The sequence below is a fragment of the Strigops habroptila genome, chromosome 4, assembly GCF_004027225.2.
Source record: "Strigops habroptila isolate Jane chromosome 4, bStrHab1.2.pri, whole genome shotgun sequence".
NCBI classification, from domain to species: Eukaryota; Metazoa; Chordata; class Aves; order Psittaciformes; family Psittacidae; genus Strigops; species Strigops habroptila.
In genome coordinates, this window is record NC_046358.1 from 36243648 (window position 1) to 36270837 (window position 27190).

The 27190-nt window shown below is 45.4% G+C and overlaps 1 protein-coding gene across 4 annotated transcripts; it reads left to right on the forward strand.

The window, feature by feature from the left end:
• Positions 1-15: 15 nt before the first annotated feature.
• Positions 16-24495, forward strand: AREL1 (apoptosis resistant E3 ubiquitin protein ligase 1). 4 transcript variants are annotated; one of them, XR_003991069.1, is made up of 21 exons: positions 16-102; positions 4263-4523; positions 5677-5736; positions 6409-6635; positions 8293-8530; positions 9482-9651; positions 9730-9910; positions 10637-10884; positions 12601-12678; positions 13171-13312; positions 13709-13830; positions 15562-15637; positions 16004-16113; positions 16651-16830; positions 16977-17102; positions 17257-17386; positions 17473-17531; positions 17695-17784; positions 18764-18939; positions 19121-20162; positions 23571-24495. XR_003991069.1 is itself a non-coding variant. In XM_030483821.1 (21 exons), the coding sequence occupies exons 3-21, from the start codon at positions 4433-4435 to the stop codon at positions 19221-19223; spliced, it is 2607 nt and encodes an 868-aa protein (XP_030339681.1). In that variant the 5' UTR covers positions 20-102; positions 3138-3220; positions 4263-4432; the 3' UTR covers positions 19224-22260. The 4 variants fall into 4 exon arrangements, 3 of the variants coding, with proteins under 3 accessions (XP_030339679.1, XP_030339681.1, XP_030339680.1); XM_030483821.1 differs by lacking the exon at positions 23571-24495 and adding an exon at positions 3138-3220 and having other exon boundaries at positions 20-102; positions 19121-22260; XM_030483819.1 differs by lacking the exon at positions 23571-24495 and having other exon boundaries at positions 19121-22260.
• The last annotated feature ends 2695 nt before the right edge of the window (positions 24496-27190 follow it).

A 27190-nucleotide genomic window follows, 5' to 3' on the forward strand; every position in this document is an offset into this window, starting at 1 on the left:
CCGGGAGCGCTGTCACTTCCGGCCGCCTGCACCGGGCAGCGGGAGCCTGCGCCGGTCGCGCGCGGGAGCGGGCCGGCGTTGCGGCCGCCGCCGGAGCCCTCGGTAACGGTGCTCCCTGCCCCGTCCGCGCCTCGGGGAGGGATGGAGCGGGCTCTGACGGGGGGAGCGGGGCTCCCGGGTCGAGGGAGCTGCAGCCGCAGCGCGGCCGCCCCGCAGGGCTCGGGCGTCCCTCCCGGGGTGGCGGCCGGCGCGGCCTGACCCGGCCGCGGGTGGCAGCGGGAAGGGCGCGGGCAGCCCCGCTGCTGGCCTGGGGCGCCCGTGCTCGGGACCGCCCCGCCGCTGCCCCTGGCAGGCCCGGGGCGGTGCTACTGCGGCGAGGGTCCCCCCTCTGCTGGCCGCGGGTGGCCGCCCCGGGAGGGCCGCGGCGGGGCCGGGGCTCCCGGTGAGCGAGGGGCTGGCGCTGCCCACCCGCGGTGTGAATCGCGGTGGCCTCCGCGTTCCCTTAGTTCAGCCGAGCAGTTTGCGCTGCCGGTGTGTCGGTGGGAGGTCGCGGGGGCTGGTGCCTGGAGGAGGCCGTGGGGTGCGGTGGCACCGGCTGGTGCGGGCGGGGGGAGCCCAGAGCACACCGGTCGCCCTTCTCTGTCCGCCGTTTCTGTTTGCGGGGCTGGGAGGTTGCGGAGGCCGTCAGCCGCTCTCCGAAGCTTGCTGGGCTGGCGCGTTTTGAAGAACTGCTGTAGTGCTGGCTTTGCTGCGCTCTGGCTCGTGGATGCCTACATTGAAAGCAATGCGTTGTCATTATCGGTAGATCTTGACAAGAATTGTGACAAGCAGGCACATTTTCAGCAGTGCTTTCTGCAACCATAATGGTGCAATCTGTCCTGAAATATCTTTTCTGCACATGTAAGGGAACATCTCCAAGTTCTCAGACTGGTCCCAGGCCTTTGGTTTCTAGTGCTCTGTGCAGGGAAGGTGAAAGAGAAGCCGCCCTGTTGTTATCTTTCTTGCGTAAGCTTTTGAGATTAGTGAGAACTTGTAGCTGTGAGTATCTTCCAAATGCAACCGGTTTTATCTGGTGTCCTGGTCAAAAAAAGCAGCTATGCAGCCAATGAGGTATTATGCAGGAGTGTTTTTCCTGAAGCACTGCCGTCAGTAGAACTGTGACCGAAGCTCTGACAAGGAGGAGGAAAACTAAACTGGGAGAACTGGGTTTGTTAGCGAAACCACAGCTGAACTTTCCACCTGGGTGATTGTACCAGGCTTAATTGCTTGTTGAGGGGACACAGCTGGTGTAGCTCTTCTGATGCTGCTTAAGTGACCCAAGTGGTTTGGGTGAAGGAAATAATGGAGGAGGAAGGGGATGATCTGCTTTCCCGTGTGTGTGTAGGGTGACAAGTGGCTGAATGTTGTTCTGGCTTGGGGAGCTGATCTGATGTCAAGATGAGACTTGCCTGAAAGTTGCCATCTGGCTGGCTTGCTGTGTTTGAGAGGGACAGGGGGAACTGACAGCCCTGGTGGTGGTTCAGTTCTGATTATAAGTCTTCAGACCGAGGCGGTTGGCAAAAGTCTCCCGTGTTGTGGTTTCTTTTTCCTGTTCCCACGATTTCATTTGGCTTGTGTGTAAATGCATATGACAAAATTCCAGCCCTGATGAGAGAATGGCTGTTTTGTATGGACACTGGCCATTGATGTGGCTTTTGTCCTTGACAGCTGATACTGGAGCCTGCTCAGTGCCTTTCGTGCTGACTCTTTCGTCCTCTGTGGGTGTATTTTAAAGCTAGGTTCCCATGGGCCTTCCTGTTTGCAGGTTTGTGCGTGCTTTACTTAGTGTGAGAAAATACTGTTTCTTTTCACTCAAAAGAGAATTGTCCTGTGTGTGGCATGAGATGCATATGCCATTGGTGGTGGACATTTGTTCGCATGGATCGAGGGGACGTTCTGTACAGAGATGAAGGGTTCTCTCATCTTGGGCGGATGAAAGGTTTTTAATCCATCTTTCTTATTAAAAGGAGGTTAAATTTATCAGTGCACCAAAGAACCCCAAGACACACAACAGATTTCCTAGGACCTCAGTAGGTCAGTTCTGTATAGCGTGCCCCCAACTGGCTTTGTAGTTGTAGCCACATGAATGTGCCATTACTGTGTTATATTTCCTTTTGTACGTGCAGCTACACTTGTGCTTCCTTCTGGAGATTTGCACTGTGTTCCTCTGGCTTCACAGCAGCAGTAATACAAACAAAATGTATTCCTATTACTGGCCTTCCTTTCCTTGCTGACTTGAGAGAAACAATGGCACTAGTATAGTTTATGTTTCCTTGCTGTCTATCCCGATTAGGCCAGTACTTCTCCTTGAGTCAAACAAAGGTGAAGCTTTCCAAATCCCTGTTTTCCCTGCAGGTGGCAAGAGACCATTGCTTGTTCTGTCCTTGGGTCAAGATCACTAAGACCTGTCAGATAATTCAGCATTATTTTTCTATTCTAGCTACAATGGCACCTTATATGGCTAATGTTCAGAATTAGTTTCCCAGATGGTTAGCTGGCAGTTTGTAGCACAGGTACTATTTTAATTTAGATCTGCATTCTGATAAGTGAATGGCAACATATCTTGGACATCAGCTACTCACAGCTAGGTTCTTTACCCCAATGTATCCAGCTGCAAGAGCATCCTTAAAGTTGCTGGCAGCGTGTATGCTAGAAGAAAGTTGATTGTGAGACAGTCACTTCATCTCTGGTGACCACCTGACTTGGTGTCTTGTTTATCACTTCACGTAGAGATAAGAAAATGACAAGTTGCTATGCCAGTTGAGGGCGGTAACTACTTCACTGTGTCCAGTGAGCTCTGAAATTTTGCAACCCACATCAAGAGACTTCGGCTTCAATTGACTTAAAAACCCTTGTAGTTGAAATGATGGGCCTTTCTCTTTTCGTGCTTTCAGGAGAGATGCTGGGTGACTTGTGATATGCTTTACAGAAGGGAAAGGGTTATGGACTGAAGCAGAAATAACTTGGGTAGATGAACACACAGGGCCAGTTTTGTGTTGGTGGTTTTTTTGGTGACACAAAGAGGCTGGTTCTGTAAGATGCTGGAGGGACATCTTATAGATTCCCAAAGGTTGATAAGTTCCTGTGAAATTCCTCAGCTGTGTGGAGAGGAGCCACAGACCTTCCACAGCCAGGCCAAGCTGGAGGAGAGTTTCGACTAGGCACTCATAGAACGTCTTGGGTATGTACTGTGAAAGAACTAAAATATCAAGGAAATTGCTAGGTCTGTGATTCTTGATCCACAGAGACAGGAGTTTAGAAACCTGAAGCTTTGTCTAGAAGGAGAATGCGAACTTATGCCCTGGGCACTGCAACACTCTTTGCTCAAGCAGAGGAATGAAGAAAATAGCTGAGTGGGTGGGATTTTCCTTGAGATGTGGAGGAAGAAAAGACAGTGAGAGTCTGGCTGCTCCTGCAACACAAAGAGCTCTGCACAGACTTACCTGTTGGTTCTCACATGTGGTAGAAACCTCAGTGAAAGTGTGCAAAGGCAGCCAGATCTGCATGATTACTGGGATGAAGGGAAGTAAGAGATATGTGAAGAGGAAGGCAGATGAGGGGGAAGTAGGGAGAAAGTGGCAGCTGAGGTGGTGGTATGGCAAGCAGAAGGAGCGCATCACTTACATCCCCATAAGAGGTGACTGTCTTTACAGACAGCTGCTGTGGTGAGCCTGGGTCTGTTCGTGTCATTCTCACTCCTTTATGTAATCTGTGTTCTCAATGATACTGACTGTGCAGGCTCTCTGGCTTTTCTTCTGGCATATGTCCTGGGTTTCGTGGGCTGCATCAATCCTTCCTGTTAGTTTTTTATGATTTTTACCTCAATCCTGACAGTAAACTGTAATTGAGTGGACAGTGCTCCTGAAACTCAAATGCCTTGTGAGGATAGTGGTTTCCTGAATACCTAAAACCACATCAGAGAAAAAAAAAAAAAGGAAAAAACCCCATGAACCCGATGAAACCTATGGAGCAAGGATGTGTTTTGTTCTATCTTGAACCTGCTGGTTTCAGGGGGTCATAAAGAAATGAGATTGCTGACAGATGGAGGTTGAGGATATGGTGCAGCCTAACAACTCATCATTGGTGATACCTTTATAGCACTTTTCTATTGATTCGACATCTAGTGATACTCTTGCATCTTACACCTCTCATATGTTTCTACTTGCTAGATCTACAGCAATGGGGCGATCTAACTTTTCTCTTTCCTTTTCTTCGTTTTCAAGGGAAGCTAGCAAACAACAGGCTACAGGGAGCAGCATTGCAGGACAACGCTTTTCCACAAAGAGGAAGAAATTGCTGTGCTCAGGTCCTCACCTTTCAGCAGTGATTCTGTGATGCAAGTTCCAGGAGTTTCTCTTTCTATGACAATCTTCCCTATGGCCATTTCTTGCTGATGTTTGCCCCAGTGCTGGGCACAAGGAGGAAAGATGCTGAAGAATGGGTCCCCCGCTTTTGGCTTTTAGAACATGGGTACTTGTGTAAAGGTACGTGATTGTTCTTTGGTTGGAGGGATGGAATATCTATGGAGGCCAGCAAAGGGGATTTGCTGTTCTGGAAAGTCATGGCTATTGTTGGGGGGAAATACGTCATTTAAGCTTTTTGCATGCTGATATCCATTGCTGCTGCTGTTGAGATGACTGACGAATAACTCCCCTTTTGTGTTTGTTTTTAAAAAAAGAAAAAGCAGCTTGAATGCACAATGTAGCTTCTCACTAACTGAATGGTGACATGGCAAGCTATATTGTATGCATTAGTGTATGCCAAGTTGTCTAATTGTCACACACGTTCCTTGCTGCTGCTCTTATTCCATCTGTGTCTTATCAACCAAACAGCATGTTGTTGTTCTGGGTGTGGTCTGCTTACTACATGTTTGTTTAGCAGTCTTCTCACTGAAAACTTGATTCTAGATTGGTGTCTCTAAAAATTGCTGCACCATTAATAGTGTACACAACCAAGGTTTTAGCCTGTGTGTTGATCAGCGAGTTTCAGTGGTGAGGCTCCACTTTGCAGAAGTGAGTAGGAGAATACAGATGGACTGTTTTCCAGTTGCATTCGGACTTTCTGTAGTAGAGTTACAGGATAAAAAGTGGATTCTGCCCTAGAAGGATTTTGTTTGTTCTGAACAAATGGGGATGGTTTTGTCTGCAGTCCTTTTATTCTGTAGCTTCTTATTCTAAGGTTGCTGGTTGAGGGTCAGCTTCTGTCCATTTTGGTGGTGGTTCTCTGACGTGCTTTCATGACAGACTAGAAGTTAACTGTGACTTGCAGAAACAAGTAAGTGTTAGATTTTGGATGAGTGGCTTTCGGCCACTGCTGTCCAAGTTGGTAATCCCGCAAAAAGTAGCTCCTTCTTGCAGTACCAGAGCCCATTCTCACTGTTTTCTGAGGATAACATGTTGTCCGTCTGATCGATCCCTGAATCTGAGTGGGAATCTGTGATGGAGGAAGAACTGTTCCTTGTAGCATGCTGTGCTGTTTGCATATTTCATAGTCTTGTGGAATAATGCTTTAGGGATGTCCTTGGAGAGGAAGATAAGATGATCAATAGGTATTTGTTTGAGGAATCATAAATTAAATTTAGGCCAGCGTGTGTGAGGAAGAGTCATTGGACTGGACTTGGCCTATTTTGTGTTCTAGATGCAGCTGTGATCCTCGGCTGTGTGTCTCACCGAAGGGACCTGATGTTTTACATTATTGGTAAGTGAAGGAAAGGCTGCCACTGTATTTGTTGACTTCTCCATAGGCATTAGAAGGGTTTCTTGAAAGCCTCTGCTTTCATGTTAGTTCAGAGTCTACATAACAAACATGAAGTTACTGTCACCCTGCACTCTGCCCTCCACCTGGCAGATTTGCCTCTCCACCATTCTTGTTCTTAAAGTCCTCCCATTGATGTCATTCCTAAGCCATCCCCTTACTTCTTCTTTAGAGAACTAGTGCAGGATTTTTGCCTCAATGATGCTTCTTAATCCAGCCTTAATGTGATGTGCAGGGGTTGTGTGGTTATATGACTGTTTCCCTTGAAGGAACCTATAGTTCTAAATTGCAAGTAGTTTCCAAACTAGATAACCAAAGGAGGGAATTCCATGCTTCTGTTGAGATGTCTGCTAGCCATACCTGAGACTGTATGACCTTTACCTATATCCTCTGTTTGCAGTAATTTGCAGAGTTTTAAGGGATTTGTTACTCTAACCTTACTTGTAACATAACACAAACCATAAATGTTCACGTAATAGCTTCTGCCTTATACACCTAATTTGCAGTTGAGTAGAATGTCATTAATAAAAGGCATGTTGGGCTGATGCAGAAGGGATTTGGGTGCCTGACTCAGCCATGCTGCTGCAACCACCCTCTGTTTTTTCCTTGCTGCAGGTGGGATCACAGTATTTGTGGTAGCTTTCTTCTTCACCATTAAGTTCCTCTTTGAGCTTGCCGCACGTATAGTCAGCTTCCTTCAGCATGAGGACCGGGAACGCCGAGGGGAGCGAACTATTTATGACTACGTGCGAGGCAACTACTTGGATCCCCGGTCCTGCAAAATCTCCTGGGATTGGAAGGACCCCTACGAGGTGGGCCATAGCATGGCCTTCCGAGTGCATGTAAGGGAATATTTCTGTTTCCATGCAGCTTTGGGGACAGGAACAGAGGTCTGAGTTAGGGGTGGGTCTTCGAATGTTTTTGTTGGGCCCAAGCTGGATGTAATTTAGGAGTAGGAAAGCTATCTGTTTGTCTTCTGCCCCCTATAACTGGAACTCTGTAAGTGCGTATCTGAGATCTGCACTCCTTAAAATCTTATCTCCCTCTCTTTAGAATCTTCTGAAGAGTCACAGGAGACCAGGCCTGTCCTATCTACTGCTTCCTTTACTGGGAAGTGAGTGGGCTGAGTCTTGTCTTCAGCAGACTTGGTGCAATCTTTCAGTTGTGCAGCTGAAGTTGGAAGCGTGGGAACGGGCATTTTACCAAGCCAAGAGCTGTAAAGCTTCATGGCTGCTCCGTGTTCCTCCAAAATTGAGTGTTATTCTGTCCAACCTGGAAAAGCTTGCCAAGAATTTTTGTTTCCCTCCAATCCCAAAAGGCCAAGTCTAGGGGAATGGGACAAGTATGCATAGGGTGGGTGAGGGGCCTGCACACTGAGAGTTTGGAGCTATGTAGAGAAAGTTTGAACACGTTTTACTGGGCTTATGTGTCCACCTTTCTACCGCACCTAGAAGGGTATAAAAAATGAAAGAAAGGTTCAACTAGGTTGTCAAAGCCATCCCTCTCAGGAGAGTGAGGAAAATCTTTCTGTTTAAGGGCGAGTGAGGAGTTCTAACTCCATGGCAGGCACTGAAAAAGAGCTGAGAGGAAAGGGACGTGTTCTGTTCCTGCTGTTTAAATTTATTCTCTACACCTTACTGACTCTTACCCATGGCAGCTCCAGCAACATGTCCTTACACTTCATGCTTGTCTCCCATTTGCTTAGCCCTGTATTCATCAACAGTAGCTGTTGCATAGGCTGGTTTCTTTCGCTGACAGTCAAGATACGTGCTACTTCAGGCCCCACACCCTCCCTTGTTTAGAAACAGGCAATAATAGTACCCTTTTTCTGACTGCAGGCTGATTGCTGATGGCAGGGAGGGTCTGGCTCATAAGCTGATGGTTCTTGAAAAGCCATGTACATAGGTTTCAAGGTGTAATTGTTTCCTTCTAAGGACATATTGGTCTAGGTATCTTACCTTCTGAAGTTGTCTGGCAGATCACTTCAGTGATTGAGCTGCCTGTGATTTTATGTAACACGTTATTTTCATGCCAATGCTTCTTATCAGTACAGACTGGGTCAGCTCTTTAGGTCAGCATCTGCTCCAGATGTTTTCCTTTAACAAATTGGTGAGAGCTTTTCCAGAGCTGAAATGGACAAGATCTGCTTGTTTCTCTGAAAGGATGTGGCTTTGCTTTTTTCCTTTCAGTAGTAGATTCTGTTGGTTTCTGCTCTGATGTTGCACTAACAGTGCAGAGAAGAAATGCCTAGAGGCATGTTCTTTTCAGAGCACTTGTTTGAACCCAAGTACAAAAGAGAATAAGACTGTTCAATACACAGTTGTGCCCTGTTCGCTTCAGAGAACACAGCCTGTGTGACAGAACTGGCTGTTTTGGGTTTTTTTTTCCTTCTTTTTCTCGCCTGGGGTTCTTGCCCTTGTTTCGCCAAGGCAAATTGCTTTCTCTTGCTCTGTGCACTGCATACTGTTGCTGACCTGGACTTCTCCATTTCCCACGCAGTTATTCTATAAAAATGGGCAACCCTTCCCTGCTCACCGGCCTGTGGGGCTGCGAGTTCACATCTGCCATGTGGAGCTAGCAATTGATATTCCTGTAACCCAGGAAGTTCTTCAGGAGCCTAATTCCAATGTGGTGAAAGTGGCCTTCACTGTGCGCAGGGCTGGGAGATATGAGATCACTGTAAAACTCGGTGGCTTGAATGTGGCCTACAGCCCCTACTACAAGGTGTTCCAGCCAGGTAAGGTTGAAGTGGCCCTCTAATGATTCAAAGTAGATTTGGAGGTATTGGAGGCAGTTAGGTAAATGTATTTCCAGCTAAAATAGGTATGTGACAGGGAAAGGGTTACCCATCGTCATTTTCCTCTTGCCATATGTAGATCCCAGCAATAGACCCATGACTAAAACATACTTGCGACTACCAGTACATGGCAAAATAGTAAATGCCTTACTGAATAAGTCATTAGTGCTGCTTAAACTCCCTAACCACTTGTCATGTTCTCTGTTTTGTAGTAACTCTTTCATGGTCCATCTAGTATTCAGAGAATGCCTTTTGTGAAAGTATTGAATTACTTGTATCTGAATTGGAAATGCTATCATGATTTGACTCTTCCTGTTTTGAATACCTTACTCTATTCCTTTAAGCTCCTGGACTAGTTGGTACCTTTGATTATACGCTTCTTTGAAAACATTTCCTTACACAGTTGGCATATTTTATATTTCACGTACATGTTCACTGAAAGCACCTCTATTCCATTGCATTGTGAATAGATGCAAAGCTTGCTAAGATGCCCCTTCAGAAAGAGGAAGCTCAGGTTTCACTCAGGAACTCTACAGGCTAGTTTGTCTGGTAGGCTGAATTTGCAGGTTTCCTGGGATGTCAGCTGGCTTGTGTTTTGTATGTGCAGTGAGAAGCAAGTTCTTGAGCTGAAGGTTAGAACCGTGGAAAAACTCCTCTTTAGAGGGCTAGTAACTGGGTCTGCTTTATCAGTATTACATTTCTGACTCAAGGCAAACCCTGTGCACCACACCATGTATTTCAGTGCTCAGATACTTTCTATTTCAAATGAGTGGCATAGAATGTGTTTAGATTTGATCAATTTTCAAGGGTATTGTACTCCTAGTTGCTTTTCCTTTGCTCTTTGTAGTTTCACCTTGGAATTTGTCTCTAAACTGTTGTTGTCTGCTTCAGGGATGGTGGTTCCCTCCAAAACCAAAATTGTCTGCCATTTCTCCACTCTGGTCCTGACCTGTGGGCAGCAGCACACTCTGCATATAGCTCCCAGAGATGAGTATGACAATCCCACCAGCAATTCTGTGTCCTTGGTAGATGAGCACAATTACAGCCTTTCCATCCATGAGGTGGGTACAGCCTCATCCCTTGTTACTTGGCTTCAAGTGAGCTAGAGAGACCCCTTTGATAACTTGTTTCCTGTTTAGCTGGGTCCTCAAGAAGACGAGAGCTCTGACATTGTGTTTGAGAAGTCGGTGGTGTCCAATCGTCAGACTTGTGAAGTGTTCTTCCGACTCACCTTGCACTGTAGGGGGTGTTTCCATGCCTGCATCTCCTACCAGAACCAGCCCATAAGTAATGGCGATTTTGACATCATTGTTCTAAGTGGTGAGTCAAGAGCTACTCAGTATTCATTCTCCACATCTCCTCTTACAAGATGCTTTTGCTGCACTTGTGTAGCAGAGCTAAATGTGGCTTCTCTGCAGGCTATCCTTGCTTAATTGCTCAAGGAATGCCTATTTGTGTAAAAATGTTAAGGTAAGTGAATTTGCTGCTGACAAGGGAGCTCTCTAAAGGCTGATACTCTCTGTCCCATCAGCAGATAAAAGCATGTGTGTGTTTTCCCTTATCTCAGGAGGTTTACCTCAGAAATTAGGCAGTATTTATTGCTTGCTAGTACTTGACATCTGAGCCATACCAAAAGTGAGGCTGTCATGTATCGTGTGTTAAGCCATGTGGACGAAGAACACGTAACTTACGTGCTTTTTTTTACAATTTTATAATTCCTGGTTTCTTCAGGAGTGAGCCAGTCTCCAACATGGCTGTCAAGTGGCTGTGCCTTCAGGCTGGTGCTCTGAGAGAGGGGTTCTGTATGCCTTTTTCCTTTTTTATTCAACCAGTCACTGCCTGAAGCCAGGACAGATAAACTGCTGTCTTAAATATGTTCGTCCCACTCGTGAGTTGTTTTAAATCAGAGTTTCACTTGACCATGTTTTCCTATGAATGTTTTGCCTTTTCTTTTAAATTAATTTAGTGGTGGTCTGTGGATTCTTTACTTTTCGATTTTGGTCTCCATTAAGATTTACACAACTCTTTTATATCTATTTCCCTCAGAGAATGAAAAGAACATTGTAGAACGGAATGTGTCCACCTCAGGTGTCAGTATTTACTTTGAAGCCTATCTTTATGATGCTCCTAGTTATACCAACACTCAGTGGCAACTTCCACCAATGCACCTGAGTTCCTCCCAGCGCCGTCCTTCTACTGCAACTGAGGATGAAGATGAAGATTCTCCTGCTGACAGCCAAACGCCTGAGAAAGTGAAGAAACCTAAAAAAGTGTACTGCTACGTGTCACCTAAGGTAGAGATCACGAAGTTGCCACTCTTGAGTGCATGTTTAAAGTATACTGTTATTGAAGAGCTTCTTCGTGCCCTATATCTTAGGTCCAGATTTAGGTGCCTCAGATTTGGTTAAAAAAGGTTTGCCTAAGGCTAGACAGCAAACATGGAGCTCGTGACTGAAAATGATGTTAAAATACTCCTTGACGTTTTAGGGCTCCGCATGTCTTTCTAGGTCTGATCCAAAGCCTACTGGGAATTGTGTCACTGATTGTTCAATAGATATTTCCTTTGCTGTTGTCAGGTCAGACCTGTCATTCCCTTTCTCAGTTTTTGATATCTGTAGATTGGAACTTAGAGATTCTCAGATTTTATGCCTTTGTCCTGTTTCATGACTGTTTCAGGGAAAATGAAAGGAAAAAAAATATGGTCAGAGGACAAACGGTAAATGTATAAGCAGAGAAGCAGGATTCAAGCAAGTCAAGAGAAATTGAGGATTCTCTTATAGTGAGAATATGTTGACAGAAACTATTGCCCCTTATTATTGCCTATGAGCATTCAGGGAAACCAGAAAGTAAATTCCACTAAATCTATGAATAAATTTAAATTCACTTTGTTAATCTATCGATCTGAATGCGTTCTGAAAATGCAGTGATAAATATCAAAGAAAAAGACTAATCCAGGAACTGCTTTCTAAAGAGAGAGAGAGGGCTGTCAAACAGTTACAGGATGGAGGGTGTTGCTAAAGATTTCTAAATCTCTGCTGCATGCGGCTCTAAGAACTAACTTTGGAAATGAGTGCTGGGTCCTCATGAGCTCAGCATCCTTTGAACATAGGGGTATCGCTCCGGACTTCTATGCTCTTCTCTATTGCACTATATAGTGAAGGAGATCACCAGAAGTGGGTACTGTTGCAGGTTCCCTTTAGGTGCTAAGGTTGTTAATGTGATTCTGGTGCTTGTGTAGTTGTATCCCTGGATATTTCTAATATATACCTAGAGCATCTCTCTGTACAGTAGATAACAGTAGACACAGTAGATAGTTGTTATTTCTTCAAGGGGTTGATGTTCATACTTGCTTTGTTTCTGGAGAAATGCTGTTTGTCATTTTTTTCCAGTCATTGCAGCTAGAACAGGCTTTCTACAGGAAATGGTTTTGTGTTCTGTCTAAAGATGCTAAAATTTCATCTTGGCTTGCTCTCCAGAAGGCGACAGGACCACAGTTGTTAGTTATTTGTTCTGGCAGAAGTACACTGAGAAGAAATTTCTGCAGATCTCATGGATTTAGCAATTTCTTTTTAAAAGCTGTTTGAAATGGTTGTGAAAATTAGGGAGTAGTAGCAAGAGTTCTGTTAGTGTGACTTTTTCCAAACCTTTTTATCAGTGCATTACAATCTTGTCCTGAGTTCAGCCTCTCAAGTGTGCTTAACATTACCTTCCAGTTAGACTGGTGGTGTTCTACTGAACACAATGGCTTACTATTGTAAAATCTGTGTCGTGCAGGGATCCCACATGCGTAATAAATGCAAAGTTTTACAGATAAGTTCCTTACAGTTCTGTACAGCTGTAAAGGTGTTTATGTATTGAGCCAGACGAAGGTGTCACCAAACGTTGCAGAAACCTGTCCCTGGGGCTCAGGGAGTTCTGGCTTTATGGATCCGTCCTGTGCCTCGTGTTTCAGGGGCAACCCTTAACAGATGCGTCACTTTTAACATTTTCTTTTCTTTGTGGTTACTCAGCAATTATCAGTGAAAGAATTTTACCTGAAGATCATTCCATGGCGCCTTTTCACCTTTAGAGTATGTCCTGGCACAAAGGTGAGCCTCTTCCCATGTAGCTGTCACTGCACCTCCATGTTATTAGCTTGTGGTCCTTGTGAATGACAGTCTCATTTTTCCTTTTGGAGAGGAGGGCTTCCACCCACAGAGCAATATTTTGTTGTGTAAAATTCAACTCTGAAATTCCTTCTCAGTTCATAAATTCTGATATTTATGAATAGGAGCCAGTTTTATCGCTTCTTCCTGCCTTTGCTAGGCAAAAATCTTGATTCCTTTTGCATTTATCTTATTTTCCTCATAACCTTGCTAAAATGCTGTGATTGTGTTCACTGAAAGCCCCTAGGTTAGGGTGTGAAGTTTGAAGCAACCTCCTAAGTGGAGTCTGAATGCTTGAAATAGTGTTCCTGTTAACTGCATCTGCATGGGTGAGCAGAGGTGGTCTTGGAATGCAGGTGGTGTTGCCCTGTCTGTTGAACATACTATGCCTTCTGCATGATGGGTTTACCCTTTCTTGCATCTTTTTGCTGCTAGTTTTCATACCTTGGCCCTGACCCTGTGCACAAATTACTGACACTGGTGGTGGATGATGGGATCCAACCCCCTGTGGAGCTCAGCTGCAAGGAGAGGAACATCTTGGCAGCCACTTTCATTCGCTCTCTGCATAAAAACATAGGTAAAGGGTCGGTGAGGTGGGTACAGTAGCCGGGAAGCTAGCACTTGAGTCTGCTAGTTTCCCCGGGGAGAAATGCCAGCACTGAATGACCTCTGATGAGAATTCTGATTCCTGGAGTCTCATGTTCTGTTCCTGTTGGTGCTTCCAGTGAATTTATTTCATCGTGCCAGCTGTTCCTTTTCAGTTTGGCTTTTCTGTCAGGCTCTTTGAAAGCACACCTGTGAGTATCTGAATGTCAGCAGACTAACTGCAAACTGCCTTTAGAGTTCTGTCTCCAAATCTTGCTGTAATAAACTCAATCTTGGGCTGTAAACCTGGCCTGTGCAGTTAGTCTGAGGAATGCCTTTTAGATGGTGTTGACAGCTTAGGCGTGACCCGAATTGTCAATATTCTCAGGAGGCTCGGAGACCTTCCAGGACAAAGTGAACTTCTTTCAGCGAGAGCTACGTCAGGTGCATATGAAAAGACCTCACTCAAAGGTCACGCTGAAGGTCAGTCGTCACTGTCTGCTGGAGTCGGTGAGTGTATCGGTCACTTTGCTTAAGCCCGGTGCTTCCTCCATCCTTTTTCTTCTGCTCAGTGCCTAAAGAAACTCAAGCTGGCATGTGCTAGGACAACCGTGTAGAAATAAGTAGTCCTTCAGTTTCAAGGTGGATGCCAGTAGACAGCTTGAGATGGGGAAAAAGCAAAAAGAAAAATCTCCAGGTAGCTCCTCTGTGTTCAGGTTTGTTCTTGCTCGGGATGCTGTATTCCTTCTCTGCAGCCAGTAAGATCAGATCAATTTCTTAAGTAATTAGGAAACGTCAGCTGTGATAATTTTTTAAGGGCACAGAGTAAATCAAGACCCGAGGGATGTCTAAGGTAAATCCATGCACAGCCTGTAAAAGCAGGAAATCTGCTGGTGCTGTTTTGTCTCCACTTTATATTGGAACCTGCAGCCCAGAGAGACGCTGTCTGCCTGGACTAGATTTAGGAGCAGAACCTAAAGCTTCTGAGTCTTTAACTGCAGTTTTTCTGGTACAAAGCCATTCTGTGAGATAAGCTGTCAAACCAGGTGTTACTGAGCTGCATGCATGAAACTCTTGCATTGACAGGCTTCTAGCAGTGGTTCAGTATGACGAAAAAATGCTCTGGAGTCTTAGAGCTAAGTCTTCACCAATGCTGACCTGAGCTGATGTGTTTTCAAAATCAAACTTAAGAAAGAGACATTCATATAATACAGTTCTTAACTGACATTCTAAATAATCTACACAGGGCAGGCAGTTATCCTGACTTATTGTTTCCACATGTGTCTAACAACAGTAATGTTATAAAGATGGAAAAGAACATTTCTGGGGAAAGCAGGAGTGATTTCCCTTGATTTACACTCAGTAAATCTGTGCTTTTTGAAGTATTTTCTGCATGTACGAGTTTGCAGTGTTTATGAGATTATGTTTCAGTTAATAGCTTGCTACAAAATTACTTCACTCATAAACAGTATTTCTATGACTGTTTTTCCCATTATTTTGGAAATTTCTGCACTGTCATGAGCACTGATGTTACGGCCTCATAAGACAAAGTAAATTAAATTATTATTATGATAATAATAAATGTAAGATTTAGTGTCTGAGGTTGACCGGCACAAATGAATGTGACCAATGTGTTTAGCCCAGAGGTGTGGCTTGTGTGATGCTCTAACCTATTTGAAGACAAGCTAAGCCAAAGCTACCTGTGTGACTGAGGACTGCTGTGTAGCTTTTTTAACTTTCTTTAACTGGAATTCAGAATCAGGACACAGGAAGTTCTAGACACTTGAAATATTTTGTTACTTTTTTGCATCGTGACTTTAAGTATGAACCCTTCAAGCTATTTTCCAATGCTTTCTGAAACGTTTCTTTTTTAACTCTAACTCGTGGGCTGTGAGTGCTTTACAGAAATTGCTCCTTCCCACAGGCATTTTAATACTTTAAACAATACTGTACTGCAGCATTGAGAGGGATACATCTGTGCTGTGCTCAGACCTCACACTGGTTTTAAGATGAGCTGTATTTATGTGGATAATGTGTCTCAGAACATGAGGAATTGGCTTCTGTAGCTTTGGACAAATAAGAATTAGACCTTAGGAATTCCTAATTCTCATTTTTATACTTTAGAGTATTAGACTGTTTCTTGGGTTTGTGTTGCTTAAATTGCCTATCTACATATGCAGGATTGCATATTGGTTGTGGGGTTCTAAGCAGTAATGGCTGATGCTGTCTTATCTTTTTCAGTCTTTTAAAGCAACACGAAATTTTTCTGTTTCTGACTGGAGCAAAAACTTTGAGGTGATTTTTCAGGATGAAGAAGGTGAGTTATCCTGTGAATATTTTTGAGGAGGAAGTGATGGTGGAGTAGTTTTATCCTGAAATGCTGGTTTCTTGTAGTTTGTCTATCCTTTCAGGCTTTCCAGCCCTTTCACTTTCTCACAGATGTTAGTGAATTGTCCTGTTGGTGCTATTCTATCCCTACTTTACATAAGGACCTAAGGCCCACATAAAAAATACTAGGACTAAATTTGGGAGCAAAACCTAGAGGTCTGGAGTCCCTGTCTACTGCTTTCTTGCTGTGGAGCTGTTCACTGTGATAAGCACTCGTGTTAGGTAATACTCAGCAGCATGCATGAAACTCTTGAATTGATGACCCACGGATGACCAAGCTTGGTTTATCTCGTAGCTCTGGACTGGGGAGGTCCACGCAGAGAGTGGTTTGAACTCATCTGCAAGGCATTATTTGATACCACCAATCAACTCTTTACCCGCTTCAGTGATAACAACCAGGCCTTGGTGAGTCTGCAGTTCCTATGCGGAACGCACAGAAATGTGTGCATTGACATGCTGATGGTTACATAATGCTGCAGCTCTTAAGTGTGTGCAACCTTACCCCTTCGTTAGCTTGCCTGCACAGTCACTTCCAGTGCCTTTCTCAAAGCTTTGCTTCATGATGTTAACCCGCTGAAGTATCAAAGAACTGGCTGGATGAGCAGCAGAGGGTGGCCAGAGGGAAGGCTGTATTTCTGGATGAGAGGAGGTGGTGTCAGGGTGTCTAGAGGTTTTGTTGGCTCTGAATATTTCAGAATCCATTTATGCTTTCATACAGCTTCTGGCTTATGTGTGTGAAACGTTTATTTATTTAATTCTTCCTAAGTAGGCTCAGGCATTTTCTTTCTAGTGTAGTATCCCCAAAGCTTGGCTTTGAGGATACTACACTAAAGCTCCTGGGGCAGCCTGTGAGAGATGCAGTGACTCAAACTGGTCCCATACTTGCTATTTGTGCTAGTCTTGTCTGGTACTTGGATGTTTCATTTTGCTGTTTCTTCCCAGGTACATCCAAACCCAGGCCGTCCCACATATTTACGGCTCAAAGTGTATGAATTTGCAGGCCGCCTAGTAGGAAAGTGTCTTTATGAATCATCTCTGGGAGGTGCTTACAAACAACTGGTTCGAGCTCGCTTCACCCGATCTTTCCTGGCTCAGATCATAGGACTTCGTATGCATTACAAGGTAAAACCTCTCAGCCCTGGTCTGGGGCGAGGTTCAACATTGGTGTAGTAGAAGCAGATCCAGAGTCCTGGTTAACGATGTATGTTTTGTTGTTGGTTTTTTTTTTTTTCCTCCTCTCCATGTCTTTTCCCTTTTCTTTAACACAGTATTTTGAAACAGATGACCCAGAATTCTATAAATCCAAAGTTTGTTTCATACTGAACAATGATGTGAGTGAGATGGATCTGGTCTTTGCTGAAGAGAAGTATAGCAAAACAGGACAGTTGGAGAAGGTGAGGGAGGCAGTTCCTGGAGGTGGGACAATTTAAGCCCTTCTGCCTGTAGCAGGCAAGGCAGACTCTGGCCACTAGCTCCTTGCTTGGTTGGGAGTTCAGGTTTGGGGAATGCTGCTGGTCACGCTCACACCAAGTGTTCTCCTGTTTTCAGGTGGTGGAACTGGTGACAGGAGGGGCTCAAGTACCAGTGACCAATGAAAACAAAATCTTGTATTTAAATCTGCTTGCGCAGTACAGGCTGGCCAACCAGGTTAGAGAGGAGGTGGATCACTTCCTGAAAGGTAACATCATGTCCACTCCCCACCTCATCCTGCCTTTATGTTCCAGGGCATAGCACCTGCTGCTCTTCTCTCCTCTTCTCTTCCAGGTCTTAATGAGCTAGTTCCTGAGAACCTCCTGGCTATTTTTGATGAGAATGAGCTTGAGGTAATTATTGGCTCCCTAAATATCAATACCCTTCCCCTCCTCTCTGATAAATGAAGCACTTTCTGTATCAGGAATAAAGCCTTTTAAACATCTGTAATTTGCACAGTAGCTGTTGCCTTGTTTCCTGGGCTCCTGACTTTGACAGCAGTTTCTTGCCTTTCAGTTGCTTATGTGTGGTACTGGAGATATCAGTGTCTGTGACTTCAAGGCACATGCTGTGGTGGTAGGAGGATCTTGGCACTTCCGTGAGAAGGTAACTGAAAGGGTTTCTCCCTCCTGCTTGCTGAAACCAGTTATCCAAACAACAGCAGAGGACAACTTAAACTAGGAACAGATTTCTTAGTTGGAAATCAGGCTTCTAGAGGATGAACTGGAAAATTGAGGAGTAGGACTGCACACATTATTTCATAATGTTTCCCCCTAGAGCCATCCTTCAGCCTGGCTGACTAGAGACGATGCTTCATCAGTTACCAGCAGGTAAAAAGCAGCAGCAGTGGTCTTTTTAAGAAAATCCAACAAAGCTCTAATTAAGAACAGTTCAGCCAGGGAATCAGGAGGAATCAGTGGGAATTATTGCTGCTGAAGATATTCGTGGTGAGATACTTATCTCTAAAGGATTCTTGAAGATCATGATTGCAGCCTATGGGGAGTGTTTGGGATTCAGTGCTGTGGTAAATGTTGTAGCCTAAATTCGTACCTTGTAATTGTTCCTATCCCTCCCTGCCTTTCCCAACGGGAGGGGTATGGGAATGTTAGCAGCTTCATTTAAAAAAACAATGGAAGCTGCCAAAACACCCAAGATGAAGAGAGACTGGGAGTACAAGCTTCTAGCTGTAAACACTGGGATGGTTCCACCTTCCTGCAAAAGTACCAGAGGATGTGAAAAAGCAAAAGATCAGCCTAGTGCAAGCAGCACATGAGCTTCTGCACTGTAAACTTACCTCATAGCCTTATGCAGGAACTTCTAAAAATAAAATCTCTGTGGGGAGAACAGAAGTCTTTCTGCTTTAAGGGAAAGGTCTGGTGGGAGGTAGTAGCGTGGGACATCTCTTAAGTGATAAGAAGAAATTCTAATACTTGCCTTTATGTGTCACCCTGGTAAAACAAAAAAATTCTGACTATGAGTAGAGCACTTGCTTACAAGGGCAAGTGACTGATCATCTTGCATCTTGCTTAGATGCTTATTTGAGTCACTTGGCCGACCCGGCTTTAACTTTACTGTTTCCTAACAGGTCATGAGGTGGTTTTGGACCGTGGTCTCCAGTTTCACACAGGAAGAGCTGGCCAGGCTCTTGCAGTTCACAACTGGTTCTTCCCAGCTGCCTCCAGGAGGGTTTGCTGCACTCTGTCCATCTTTCCAGATCATTGCAGCTCCAACTCACAGTACTTTGCCAACAGCCCACACTTGGCAAGTATCCTGGGGTGGCAGGACTTTCTGCATTGTGCTTTTGGGAATGACAGTAGCTAGTTGTGGTGCGCCAGCAGTGTATAACATGTAGCGTATATGATGGGTATGTCAACCCGTCTAAAAGCAGCTGATGGGGATGGCCCCTTCTCAGTCTGAATGGAATTTTTCTTTTGTTTTCCAGTTTTAACCAGCTGTGCCTCCCTACTTATGACTCCTATGAAGAAGTGCACAAGATGCTGCAGCTAGCTATCAGTGAGGGTTGTGAAGGCTTTGGCATGCTGTGATTTTCCTTTTTCAGGAGGCCACTTAACCTCCTGGCTCTTCATGGCAAGACCCAGGTTCAGTCCTCTGCTTGTTCTCCATCCCCTCACATGGACAACGGAGGCAGAGCAAAGACTCCATGTAAAGGAATTTATCATCCAGAAGATGTCACGTGGCCTTTCCATATCCCAAATACGTCATCAAGAGCTCATCTTTTCCCTTGCCCTCATTCTCCCTTTGGTTCAACGTGAAACAGCAATTGACTATGGCGCATTCATCAAGGAGATATTTCACTTGATTTCCATGCACCATGTAAACCCATCCCTCTCTGAAAAGATGAAGTTCATTAGCAGAAGTTACAGTGAGGTGCAGGATATCTGCTGAGCTGCCTTTATTGTAGCTGTCTGGGAGGAAGAGGAAAGACCAGCATGGAGCTCTGCTGGAAACCTGGCTCACGGGAAGCCTTAGTAACTTCCCATGTCTTGGCTCAACTCCCCCAGTGATGCTCCCCAATAGCTCATCTGACTCTGACTTGTGAAGAGTATAGGGTTGTCCACCCTTTCAGCACCTGGCACAGAAGCGTTTCTGGTTCTTCTCCTTGCTCTGGATGCTGCTGTCGCCTGTGCCACAGAGAAAAGGGGGCAGTATCCACGGGAGGGAGTAACCCAAAGGGGAGAACAATCTCATTGGAGCACAAGTGCTGGCCCTGAGAGTGATCCTGTACTACCTCCACCAGGGTCTAGCAGCAGAAGCATCCTTCTCCAGCAGTGGCTGGTAATGAGCCTCTGCAAATGAACTGGACGAGGAGTTTCTCCTCCATTGAATGTTTCTGACAGTTGATGTTGCACAGGAAGCTGTCTCATGCCCTTGCCTTCTTTTCCCTTCCTCAGGAGAGAGAGTATGGGCATGAGTGTGATCCCTCAATGCTGAGCACCAATGCCTATCCCACATTCACCTTCAGGGTATGTATGTTATGTACTAACAGTGACAGGTCGGTAAGCAGCTACAGTGTGCACTGGGCTTGCGTTTGTTCTTGGGGTGATGGTACTGGGAAAAACATGGTACTTCCACACCATCATCCCACAGGTTCTTGGCTTCTACCTCTATCATGCAGCAGCCTGAGACTTCTCTACTGCATTTCAGGCAGAGTTTCCAGAGGGGTGCTGGTGCCTGGAGAGCAGCTGGCTTTCTGTCCTCCTGGTTTTCCTACTTTCTTTCTGTAGCTCTCCTTTCCTCCTGTTCCGTTCAGTGCTGCTGGCTTTCCAGCACAATGTTAACTAGAACTTCACCCAAGTGATCACTCAACAGACTGCACTTACCACTGTCTGGCTTGTGGGGAGAGGAGTGGGCAGACCAGCGTAAGAAGTAAGCTTTTGATTGGGTTGTGTTGTTGCTGGCAGTCCATTCAGCCCTTCACAAGGAAATAAAGGGAAGGGGAATCTGGGAATCTTGATGAGTTCTTCAGTGAAGTAAAATTCAAGTTCTCATCAGTCCCTTAGACAGTTCAGGTCAGGAGTCAAAGGCATCCAAGAGTCGAAATGTGAGAAACCTGCATTGCTACTACCTGCAATGTGTAAGCTTTCACTTGATTACGGAATTGCTGGATTTCTTCCAGAATGGAGTCTCAGACTGGCATCCCTGAGCTAATTTTAGAACACCATATTAGATTAAAAGTCTCATCATCCTCTTCAGTCCCTTTCTGCTGTCTTCAAGCTGATCCAGATAGACTTCTGCACAATATGGATATTTTAAGATAATTGTGTGTGCTTTTGCAGTATAGCTTAGTTGAATTGACTGGGAATTTGCGGTAAACGTTGTACATCTAGAAGATGTTTTTAAGGCAGCATCTTGGCCATTCTTGGGCTGTGTTATTTCCATACAGAAAAAAATAAGCCATTTTGGTGCCAAAAAGCAGCCAGCTGAATATTGAGACTACTCAGGGGGATTTCTTTGCCTTTCTCACTGGCACCAAGGTGCTGGGAGGCTGCCAGCTTGAGAGTTGCCACTGTTGTGCTCTGACAGATCACTTTAGTAGTGGCTGTTCTCCCATTTTTAGTGCAGGCTCCATTCTGCAAGGTCCTGACCTCCTTTGGGTGGAGAGTATAGTACCATTTTATTTATACTGCAGGTGGCTTCCATGATCAGTAGAGCTACAGCTCCTATGTTCTCCATGCCACCACTTTACTCCTTTCTCCAGGGATTGAGAGGAAGCAGTGGTGTTCAGCTTAATTCCTGTCTGTTAGGAGGCATAGCTTGGTGCTGTTCCCATGTTGCAGTCTCACCTGGTGAGGATGTTTCCAGCCTTGTAGCTATGGGCCAACTCTGCCAGTGACATCTTCCTCAGGAATCTTCTCCCTTTTTCTCTTGAGCTGGACTTTTTTATTCTGAGGACAAAGTAGCTGGACACCGGGCAGTCTTCCTCTGCTGGAAAGAGCTTGTAAATACTTCTCATTGCATTGCAGCCAGCTCCCCGTGCTTCCCAGCAGCTGTGCAGATGTCAAGAACTTTCGTCTTAACAGAAGTGCAGCCAGAACTGTGATGGGTGCTCTTAGTCAACTAAACCCATCCCATTGTTTCCACAGGCCCCTAGCTGGTCCTGTGTTCCCGAGATCCATCACAATGTTTCTAAACTTGTCTCTAACTTTATACCCTTTCCCAGTACGGTCACTTTTTATGCTGCCCTTAACACTAGCAATGGGGATGTGCTTTGGTCACCTATACTGTATGTTACTTCTGGCAGAGGCTCGTTACTTTTCTTTTTGTCCTTTATTTATTCCCACTTGGAGGCCCTTCTGTAGAAATCTTTAGGATCCTGGTATCATCTCAGACAGGTTCCGTGTTTCCTGAAGCTGCTTTGAGGTGCAGAGGGCCTGGCTTTCACCCTGCACCTGCAGGCCATGTTGCATGTTTTTAGAAACCAGGAGCTGTGGATGATACAGATCAAATCCTAGTTCCCTCTGGTGAATTTCTGGCAGAGTTCAGCCAAAATTTGGAAGCCTGTGGTTGTAGTAGCTGATTTTGTAAATAGTTTGTATAATAAATAAAATATTTTAAAAATGCTGCCTTCTCAGCTCAGCGTTCTTTTAGGGCTGTACAGAGGGGATCAAACTGGTGAGCGCTGCCCATGGGTGAGGGGATTCTCCAGGTCTTCAGGTGTCTTGCTGAGGTCTGAAGCATGGGGGAGAGGACAGTTCTCCACCTGCAGCCTCTCAGGATGTCTGACTGAACCCAGGACTTGTGAGCTTCTGGGCAGATGCAGGACTCCGGACTGGGGCTGTTAGGCTACTGTGTGACCTCTCTGCAGTAGGCTGGAGCAGCTGGTAATGCCGGAAAGTATTTTAAGGACTCTTTAATGTTTGTCAGCTTACTATGTATTACCTGACTCTTTGAGCTGCTTTGTACTGCTTGTGCTTCACCTTACTGTCGAGAAGGTTAGATGAAGCCAGGAGAAGAGGGGGGCATTTGAATCCTTTGCACCTTTTTAAGTCATACAAAATACTTTCAGTATGTTGGGTGAAATAATGTACCTGTAACTGTACACTAACAAACAACAGAGTAAATAAGTTGTCAGCTTGTTGCCTTCAGGGGCAATATCTGATTTCTGTGATTCTCTGAGCTTCCACTGTTTCCAGCTCTGACAAAAAGCACTCAGTTTATCACTGGGTTTCCTTGGATTTATTTTCTTTTTTATTTTAGCTTAAGGATTAAAATCAACTTTAAAATTTGAGAAAATTCTGCAACATGATTCTGCCCATTAGCATTGCTGCCTGTAGAGAAAAGATTTAGCCCATCTTCAGCCAGCATAGCATTGTCTGGCTGCATGTATTCCACCACACAACTAGGCAGATGTTCCTGCACATTATGAAACCAGCTTCTAGCCTTGATTTTGGCTTTTAAGCCATGAGCATTAGCTAAATAAAAAAGTGAGCAGTGCATTTGAGTCTCAGGGATGGCCTTTGTAGCATTGTGCTGGATCATGTTAGTATTTTGGAGCTCCTGTGGGGAAAAAAGTTGCCTTATGCTGGGTTTGGAGAAGACACAGATTAGAAAAAGCAGTGGTGAGCGTTAAGAAAAATCCAGAAACTGAGGTTTTGGTGCCCCTGGAAATAGCAGAGGTTGTGAGTAAAGCTGCTGGAGCTGGGGTCAGGGCCCTAAAAGGTGGGCGACTTTGCAAACATGGTCGCAAAATGATACAGCAAACCATGTGGATATGTCCTTACATGCTATAACCAGTACTACTCATGGGAAGGGGGCCAAGTTGAGGCCGGAGTTTTCAGAAACTCTATCTGTTTGAGTGTGAAGGAGAGAGCTCAGCATGCTGGATTGCTTTAGCATGAAGTAGGTTCTAAAGTTTCTGCTTCTCTTTGCAGGATGTATGATATCATCTGGCTGCCCACATTGTGTGTCCTGATCATCAGTGCCTTGTGATGTCTTGGAGGGGGAGTGGGGACGGTGGCCTGTTGCTGACTCCACAGCCTCTATTTATCATGGCATCTGGCATGGACTTAGGGCTGGGAGAGAAATCATGCCTGTACGCTTCATGCTGGAATCCTACATGCCCCAGCTTGTGTCTCCAGCAACAGTGATGTCTTAGGATTCTTGATTCCATAGGCAGCCACTTGATGTGAGATGTGTCAAGATGTGCTGCTTGGGAAACTGGATTTTTGTGCATTCAGTTCCTCTGGTCAGCTTTCTGTTTGCCTCACTTGTAGAACTACTGGAAAGGAATTTCTTCAGCTACCTGAATGAGAAAATGGGGAAATAATACTTGATTTGGATGAGTTTTTGCTTTCATAGTGTTATGGCTGAGTTGGTCAGTTGAACCAAGCTGTAACTCCCGGTTCCCATAGAGAATGACTGTGTTTTGTATAGTTTTGGCTGTTCTGCTACCATTGTGTGTCTGACTGACCTGGCACATGACAGCAGAGAGAGTTTGAACATGTGATTATGGGAACTATAAAAGGAAAACACTTACGGGAAACAGCAAAGTCCACCAGAACATCAGCCTGTCTTGGCATCAGCTGTATGGTGTAGAATCTGAGACTTCAGAATCTTCCTCTTAAAGTCTTTCCTTGTTTGTTTTTGTTTTTTATTTTATTTCATTGAATGCGTGAGAATCCCTAATCTCTGCTCTCCAGAGCATGAAACTTGATTGTAGGAGGGAGGTGTTACTGCATGAATGTGTTCATTTTTAGTCATAATTTGCTATAACTTTTTTTTTTGCAGTAAAACAAAACAGCTGTAGCTGAAGTTCACCCAAAATTCCTGATCAGTCTTTTCCAGCTACCCTTCTGCAGGGATGGCGTGCTACAAAGTATGTTGTGGCGTGGGCAATTGCACACAGGGTTGGAAGTGGGGAGTGATGCTGACAGCCGAGCCTCTCAGCCTGGGTATAAAGCTGCAGTGAATTCAGATGAAGGAAGCAGGGGTCTTGCACCATATGAGGGATGGAGAACTGGAATTGGCCTAAGGCTGCTCCAGGGTGTTCTCTGAGGCACACGAAGGCCAGAGTGAGTTTAGGTGGTTTTGGGGGGAGTGACTACGCAGTGGCCAAAACCAAACCCATCTCCCTCTAGAGGCAATTCTCTGATAAGCTGCAAGAAGTGTGTTAGCCCATACCCACCTCTTCATTTTAGGATTTATGTTGACATAATTCTGAAGGCCTGTAAACCCATGCAATTTTCTGAGTAATCTTTAGAAATCTTAACTCTTAATAGAAGGAACAGCTGCTTAGGGCTGTCTTGTGCTTCAGGAGCTGAAGTGTGAGGTCGCCTCAGGATGAGATAGTGCTGCTTATGGTAGTGGGTGAAGAAACACAAGGAAATACAATTCTCTGCAGTCCTCTTGGAGGATGATGAAACCAGCTCCGGCGGTTTTGGATTTGTCTGGAGAAGTGGTTTACTGTGTAGAGGCTAGCTCAGATTTGCAGAGGCCTTTATTGCTGGTGTGGAACAGACCCAGGCTCCTATGTAGGGAAAACTGGCAGCCCTTCTCCTTGTCTGTGACTAGAGCAGTCAGCAGCAGTATGCAGCCTTGCCTCTCCTAAGCCCTTTTATATTGGGAACAACATACAATAGACTGGTAGTGATCGTAGTCATTGCTGAAACTGAAAATTATAGTACAAAAATGTCACCTTGGTGTCTTCTAGTAAGACATTGAACTGTTGTCTTTGCGCTGTGTCTCCTCGCCCATTAAGAGCATCTTGCCAACTGTGATCCCTTAGGCTGACCAGTGTTGTCTTGTTTCCTTCTGCACCCTCCCTTGCTGTTCATCTTCTGTCCTTTCTCTCAATCTCATTCTCATCCTAAAGAGCGGGCAGTCTCTCTGTGTCTGGATGTCGTATAGCTCCGTGTACAATGGCATCTTGTTTCAAGATGGGGGCTCTTAGTGCTACACAGTATTGCTATTAAAAATTGAGGGCATAGTTGTTGATAGCCCTAAGGCTGTCAAGTTGGAGGGACTCAGCAGATGCTGGCTGTTCTAGTAATCATAGATCATAGAATGGTTTGGGTTAGAAGGGACTTTAAAGGGACCTCAAAGGGACCTCATCTAGTTCCAGCCCCCTGCCACGAGCAGGAACACCTTCCAGTAGACCATGTTGTTCCAAGCCCCGTCCAACCTGGCCTTGAACACTGCCAGGAATGGGGCATCCACAACTTTTCAGGGCAACATGTTCCAGCATTTAAAGACATTCTCCTTGTCCTATCACTACCTGCCCTTGTAAAACTCTTTCTTTGTAATGAATCTTTTACTTTTTAGAAGACTTTCATGGCATCTGTCCTGGTGTCCAGGTCTGCCGTGCTCCCAGACTCAGCTCCGTGTCTGAAGCCGTGCGATCCGGCAGTCCTCGGAGCAGAGCCGTGCTGCCCGGGCTCAGGGATGCTCAGGGTGCAGGGGCAGGCAGCAGTGCGGCGGCTCTGTTCTGCCGACGGAAGGTGACTGCGGCTGGTTGGCCAGCAGAGGGGGGCCGATAGTCAACTTGAGCTGGTCAGGTTTAAGAATGGCTCTCTGGAAACCCTGCAGTTTGGGTTACTGATGTCTGCGTGCTGGAGTTTCTTGTTTGTTTCGTTCAGCAGGCCCCTTAGTCTAGCAAACGAGTTGGCTGGCAGATTCCCTTCCTGTGCTTATAATTCCCAAACCGGAGTGTACGAGAAGTGAGTATCTAGGGAGCATCCCCTGGTTCCGCACAAGTCCCTGTTGCACCGCTCCCGCTTGCCCTTTTGTTTTCCAACAGACAACACACTTAAAATGCATGAGGAAGTTGGATTTACAAATGTATGATTAACCTGCAGCACTCTCTCGGGAGACTGAGGACAAATAGCTTAGTAAGAATAATGTGCTTAATATGAACAAACAACAGCAGTAACACTAACCAGATTAGATGTGTTCCCTCAGGCTTTGAGGCACAGATTAGTCATCGGTCTGTGAGGGGAGAGGGAGTTTTAATGCATGGACCAAGAAAGCAGAATTGAGCTGATGTGCAGAGGGAACTGATGTTCTCTTTTTAATGCTTATTATAACAAAATGGACTTCTTTTATTAACTGCAGACACCACTAGCCCTTCCATAGAGCCTGGGGGGGGTGGAAGTCAGCATGAGTTTGGATGAGTTTGCAGTAGGTGACTGGAGCAGTGCCATGGTTCCAGGGACACGAGGGAAAAAGGACGGTGTTGCCACTCTCAGGGGGCAACTGTCCTGAAGTGGTCCCTGCACAGGCAGTGCCTGCCTTGGACACTCTCTGCATCAGGTTGTTTTTGAGTAGAGGTGGCAGTTGGCAGTGTCAGTAGCCTATTGGAAGTGTCTTTGAAAGGTGCCCTGGGAATGTCTTTCTAGGAGTCGGCTCTACTTTACCTCAGCCCCTCTGGTTCCTATTCCTGAGCAGGACAGAGCTGTGATTTAAGTGCAAAGTGGCAGGGTTTCAGAGGAGCCACATACCAAACACATTTGTGAGGTATAATGCACTTGGTGCTGCTGAGCCAGCTCAGGACTGG